This window comes from Entamoeba dispar, genomic scaffold, assembly GCF_000209125.1.
Source record: "Entamoeba dispar SAW760 scf_1105229457971 genomic scaffold, whole genome shotgun sequence".
Lineage (NCBI taxonomy): Eukaryota > Evosea > Mastigamoebida > Endamoebidae > Entamoeba > Entamoeba dispar.
The window spans coordinates 26452-32746 of record NW_001852959.1 but is presented as its reverse complement, the minus strand read 5'-3'; the positions used below and the strand labels follow the sequence as shown (position 1 = coordinate 32746).

Sequence of the window (6295 nt, the reverse complement as noted above, 5' to 3'; positions counted from 1 at the left end):
TTGTATTATTTGTAACATTAACCATTGTAAAAAATAAAGAAGTGTACTACTTGTACAACAATAACTTTAATTAAATTTAATAATAATAGAAAAGTTTACAGTAATTTAACGACACAAGAATGGAAATAAAAAATAAATAAAAATACAATATATAAAATGTATAGAAAAAATTAACTAACTAGAATTAAAAAATGAAATAAATAACAAACAAGGAGACGATTTAGATCTTATTCATTGGCTTAAGTAAATATAAAGAATTCTTTAATTTATTGATCAGTTAGAAAGTGTGGAAAAGAATTAGTTAAATAAACTAAAACTAGTACAGTAAAAATTCAATGAAATTTGTGAAGCCAAATTACAAAAATAATTATTTCTATAAAAGAATTAAGGGTTAATATAAAATAATTTGGTTTACTCTCGTTTTTTTTTGTAAATAAAACAAAAGAAAGAAATTATATTAAAGAATACTTTTAATTTTTTGTTTTGAAAAATCCAACAATTAAAAGTTTAAATTAAGAAAATGAAAAATAAAAAAAATTGGTTGATTTTTACAAACTGAAAAAGAACTGAAAAAAACATTTTTAAAATGAAAAGTATATTTATATTTTTGATTATTGCTTTAGTAAGTGCTGATGTTAGTGTTAATGGTGCATGGGTAGGAAAATTATATCAAATAAAAGGAAAACTAGAGCTATTATCAAGTAAATTAGATGAAATTGATGATCAGAAGAGACACATTTATGATAAACTTGACCACGCACAACTTGATTTAGAAAATGCACTCCCAGAAGCTAAAACTGAAATTTCAGAAAAAATTATAGAAATGAGAGGTCAGATCGCTGTTTTAGAAATGAAAAAGTCTCGTATTAAAAGTGTTTTAAAAACTATTATGAATAAAGTCCCTGAACATTATCGTAGAATGATGATTAGACAAACTAAATTAGAAAGTAAATTTGATGAAGTTGATTCAATTATTTCTCAAACTTCTTCTCTTAAAACTAATAAAAAATTAGTCAAAAAAGCGGTTAAAAGAGCTTTGAAAGGATTTTAAAAATACTTCAAGTTTCTAAATGTTTTTGTTTCCAACTCTTTTTGTTTTCCTTATATTACATTAAAAGTTTTTTTTGGTTCATTTTTTTCTATTTTATTTTAATTATTTGTAAAATAGTTCATTTTATTTGTTTAATATTTTTATTATTTCTTTTGAATACAATAAGTTTCTTTAATGTCCAGTTGATTAGATGGTTTATTTTTATTATATTAAATTCTTCTTTTAAATATAATTCTTTTTTTTTTGGCTTATAAACTATTAATTAACGAATAAAATTTACTATAATTAATTAGTACTATTTGAAATTTCTTTCTTATTTACTTGAATTAATTCATTGTTCCAAATTGTTGCATAGCAAGTGTATAATAAAATCCTTTCAATTCTATTAATTCTTGATGTGTTCCTTGTTCTACAATCTTTCCTCTCATAATAACACATATTTTATCTGCGTTTTGAATAGTTGATAATCTATGTGCAATAACAATTGTTGTTCTTCCTTTTGATGCTTTGTCAAGTGCTTCTTGTACTATTTTTTCACTTTCTGAATCAAGTGCTGATGTAGCTTCATCAAGTAATAATACTTTTGGATTTCTAATTAATGCACGTGCAATAGCAATTCTTTGTTTTTGTCCTCCTGATAATTGACTTCCTCTATCTCCTACCATTGTGTTATATCCTTCTGGCATTGTTGAAATGAAATCATGTGCATTTGCCATTTTAGCAGCAGTATAAATTTGTTCATTATTTACTTCAACACCTTTAGGAATACCTCTTTTAATATTATCAATAATACTTTCAGCAAATAACACTGGTTCTTGTCCAACTAATCCTATTTGATTTCTTAAGAACTGAATGTTTAAATCCTTTATATTATGTCCATCTAATAATACTTCCCCATTTGTTGGTTCATAAAATCTTTCAATTAATTGAATTGATGTTGATTTACCACATCCTGATACTCCAACTAATGCAATTGTTTTTCCTTGTTCTGCTTTAAATGAAATACCTTTTAATACTTCATTATCAACTCTTGTTGGATATCTGAAATGAACATTTTTGAACTCAATTTCACCTTTTATATCATTAAATGTCTCACCTTCTTCACTATAACAATCGATCGTTGGTTTTCTATCAATAACATTGTAAATACTCTTAGCCGCTCCAACAGCTTTTCCAACATCGGGAAGGACATTTCCTATTTGAGCAAAAGATGTTGTGGCACTGTTGATAGCCATTAATGCCCTTTGAATATCACTGAAAGTATCAATAACTTCGTCTACAAAATTTGGAACATCTTGTTTATAATTGATAATTTTCTTCATGAAATAAATTCCAAGGTAATACCCATAAGCATTAACAGAAAAAGTTAGTAAGTTAGTAATTGCATTAGTTATAGAAAGTAATGGCCCCCACTTTAGGATTCCTCTTTTAGGGATTTGAAGGTCGTTGTTATATTTTTGTGAGAAGTAATCTTCTTTTCCTAATGACTGTACTGTTTTCATTGCTTCAACAGTTTCTACTAAAGTAACTCCACACTGTTCATATGCGGCCTTTGCTGGAGCTGCATTCTTTGAATTGAGTTGACCGTTAATAAACATAAAGAATGAAATAATTGGGAAGACTGCTAATATGCATAATGATAATTTCCATGAAAAGTATAATCCAATGCCAAATCCAAAGCTAACTGTTGACATTATTTCTATTATATCACCAACACGTTCTGCAGAAATTCCTTGTAAAGATGTTGGGTCAGATGTAAGTTTTGTTGTTACAGCACCAACCATATTTTCTCTTCGGTCAAACCATGAAATATTTTGATGTATAATAGAATTATAAAATCTTCGTCGTATTCTTCCAATCATCTTTTCTCCTGCTGCCATAAACAAACCAACATAACAAAAGAAAGAAACCAAAGTGATAACTCCAATGCAAAGTATTATCATACAACTTCTTAAAATACTGTTTGCTTGTTCATCCGTTAGATTTATTCCTGGGTGAAGTCTCATTAAAATACGAATCAAATCAACAAAATTAAGAGAATAAAATGGAAAAGCTGCACCTGCACCTATCCCTCCAATCAAACCCAACGTGCAAAAGATATACTCATGCCTATAGTTATTCCAAATCACTCTAAATAATACAAACCTATTTGAGTGTTTTAATTTTTTTTGTTCTTCTTTGTATTTTTGTTGGATTTGTTGGGCTATAATATTTTCTTCATGAGCGTTTGTTTGTTCAAGTGAGATGTTTTCTATTTCTTTATCTTCTTCTTCTTCTTCTCTAAATTTCTTTAAATCATTTTCAACTGTTTCTTGATCAACTTCTTCTTCCATACTTTGTCTTTTAACTAATCCATAATATGTTCCTTTTAATTCCATTAATTCTTGATGTGTTCCTTGTTCTATAATTTCTCCTTGATGAAATACACATATTTTATCTGCATTTCTAACAGTTGTTAACCTATGTGCTACAATAATTGTTGTTCTTCCTTTTGATGCTTTGTCAAGTGCTTCTTGTACTATTTTTTCACTTTGTGTATCAAGTGCTGATGTAGCTTCATCAAGAAGAAGAATAGATGGTTTTCTAATTAATGCACGTGCAATAGCAATTCTTTGTTTCTGTCCTCCTGATAATAATGCTCCTTTTTCTCCAATTATTGTATCATATCCATCTGGGAGTTTAGAAATGAAATCATGTGCATTTGCCATTTTAGCACATTTAATCATTTCTTCTTCATTTAATGTTTCTCCTTCTCTTGTTCCAAGTATAATATTTTCTCGAATTGTTCCTGCAAATAATATTGGTTCTTGTCCAACTATTCCTATTTGATTTCTTAACCATTTAATATTTAATTCTCTTATATCTTTTCCATCTATTGTTATTTTTCCACTATTTGGATCATAATTTCTTTGAATTAATTGAATGGTAGTTGATTTCCCACATCCTGATGTTCCAACTAATGCAATTGTTTCTCCTTTCTTAATTTCAAGATCAAGTCCTTTTAATACTTGATGAGATGGTCTTGTTGGATAAACAAATTGAACATCCTCAAATTTAATATTCCCATTACATTCATTAGGACATTCACCAAGTGTAGATTGGCAATCAATATCTGGTATTCTATCAATTGTTTGATAAACATTAAATGCAGCGACTTTAGCACCATTTAGTATATTTATTGGTGTAGATATTTGAGACAATGATTGAGTAGCAAAAAGGACAGACATAAAAACAACAAGAACAGTGCCAGCTTTTACATTATCAGTTCCGCCTTTACCTCTAACAACAAAATTACCATACCAACTTCCAAGTGCATTAGAAGACATAATAAAAAACATCATACAACCAAGTCCAGTTCCAATTCCAATACTTTTTTTAATATTCCATGTATCTGTTTCCATAATTTTATTATTATACATTTCACAAAAATTAAATTCTTGGTTTAATGATTGGACTGTTCTAATATTTCCTATTGTTTGTTCAGCGATAGAACATGCTTCACTGAATGGTTTATGGCTTTTTATTGTAAAAATTCCAGCAGACATTCCTAAACCCATCATTGATATCATTATAAAAGGAAACATACAAAGAATAACTAAAGTAAGATCCCAACATTTAATAAATCCTACAAGGTATCCTGTAAGAAATGAAGAAAATGTTTGAAAAAGTCTTCCAAATTTTAAGGACATTCCATCTTGAACTCTTTGAATATCGTTTATAATTTTTGAAGTAAGTTCACCAGTTTTATGACAATCAAACCATCCAGGATCTTGTCTTAATAAAGCTTTAAAATATAATGATCTAATTTTTATTCCTTGATATTCAGATAAAACAAAAAAACATATGGTTTGTAAAAATCCCGCAACCATATTTCCTATAGCAAAATATAACATTTTTAATACTAATTTATTTATTGTATCTGAAATATTATTCATTATTTCATAATTCATTTCTTCTGTTGTTATTTTAAGATTTCCTCCTTCTTTTGAAAAATTTTCTCCGTTAACAAATGTATCAACTACATCTCCTGTTAATATCATTATTAATGGATTTAAACATCCAACCCCTATTGAACCTATTATTCCAATTATTAATAATGTTATCTCAAATACTCCTGCATACCGAAATAATTCTTTAATACTCACTTTTCCTCCTTCTATTTCTTTGATTCTTTTTTTATTTAATTCATTAGGATCAGGTGTTACTTCAAAGATAGTAAATTCATTTTCAGTTATGTCCATATTTGAAGGATAATTTTTAGTTCTTTTAGTTAGTTCAGCTTGAACTACCAAACACACATATATTCAAATCTAAAATTCTTTATAAATAATTTAAAATTAGTTTATTTATTGTTATCTTTAATTAACTCAATTTACATTCATTTGTCTTATTATTTCTTTCTTTCCAATATTTTTTTCTCTATTATACCACTATATTATTTGTTATTTCTTTTGTTTTTTGGTTCATTTAAAGATCAATCATTATATCATTATTCCTTTTTTTGCTTTTGAGTTTCTTAACAACCAATAAACAATACTTGTACACTTCTTTAACTTATCTGAGAAAAAGAAAATCGTAAAAATAATAATAAAAAATATAAAAATAAAAAACAATAAAATACTGTAATAACAAATAAACTTAACAAATCAAGAAGTAACCTCCACAAATAAGAACTACAACAAAAGGAAAAAAAACCAACTAATTATTGTACCTCAATTGAATTTTCTTCATATCGAGAAGTAATTACTTCAGTTTCTTCAACACACTCTACTTCTATCACTGAGTCATATAAGACTAGAATAAAAGAATAAATTTGATAAAAAAAATTAAAATAAAAAAAAAGATTATTCAAAAGATACTCTTACTATTAATAGAATATACTAATAATTTATTAAAAATAAAGAGAGAAAATGTTTAATAGATAAAGAATCTTCAAATTAAAGAAAAAAAGAAAATCAAAATAAATAAATACAAAACTAACCATCTAAATGAACGTTGTTTTACAATCAATTTTTGACAAAATAAAAGTTACAAAAGGATTAAAATAAAAAGATACAAATAAAAAAAAACAAGAAGAAATAAAGTGTTATTAAAACAACTTTACAAACCATTTTAAAAAAAAAATTAAAAGAAAAAGAAAAGATGATAACAAAGGAATGAGAGAAAAGAATAATAATAAGAAATAAAATTCCATAAAATATAAAATAATAATAGTGATATAAAAAGAAAAAAGAATAAGATAAA

The 6295-nt window shown here is 26.3% G+C and overlaps 2 protein-coding genes across 2 annotated transcripts, besides 11 other annotated features; one reads left to right on the top strand and one right to left on the bottom strand.

The window, feature by feature from the left end:
* Window positions 1–65: 65 nt before the first annotated feature.
* Window positions 66–88: a sequence feature (AT_rich).
* Window positions 89–113: 25 nt separating this feature from the next.
* Window positions 114–208: a microsatellite.
* Window positions 209–497: 289 nt separating this feature from the next.
* Window positions 498–539: a sequence feature (AT_rich).
* Window positions 540–586: 47 nt separating this feature from the next.
* EDI_111230 (uncharacterized protein) lies at window positions 587–1051 on the top strand (the record flags this gene model as incomplete). The annotated part of the gene is made up of 1 exon (XM_001734132.1): window positions 587–1051. One exon carries the CDS (start codon window positions 587–589, stop codon window positions 1049–1051), a length of 465 nt encoding a protein of 154 aa, XP_001734184.1.
* Window positions 1052–1118: 67 nt separating this feature from the next.
* Window positions 1119–1205: a microsatellite.
* Window positions 1206–1245: 40 nt separating this feature from the next.
* Window positions 1246–1296: a sequence feature (AT_rich).
* An 81-nt stretch (window positions 1297–1377) lies between these two features.
* EDI_111220 (bile salt export pump, putative) lies at window positions 1378–5292 on the bottom strand (the record flags this gene model as incomplete). Its single annotated transcript, XM_001734131.1, has 1 exon — window positions 1378–5292. The coding sequence occupies one exon, from the start codon at window positions 5290–5292 to the stop codon at window positions 1378–1380; it is 3915 nt and encodes a 1304-aa protein (XP_001734183.1).
* Window positions 3299–3331: a microsatellite.
* Window positions 5293–5362: 70 nt separating the features above from the next.
* Window positions 5363–5417: a sequence feature (AT_rich).
* Window positions 5418–5614: 197 nt separating this feature from the next.
* Window positions 5615–5745: a microsatellite.
* A 36-nt stretch (window positions 5746–5781) lies between these two features.
* Window positions 5782–5836: a repeat region.
* Window positions 5837–5849: 13 nt separating this feature from the next.
* Window positions 5850–5953: a sequence feature (AT_rich).
* A 146-nt stretch (window positions 5954–6099) lies between these two features.
* Window positions 6100–6291: a microsatellite.
* The last annotated feature ends 4 nt before the right edge of the window (window positions 6292–6295 follow it).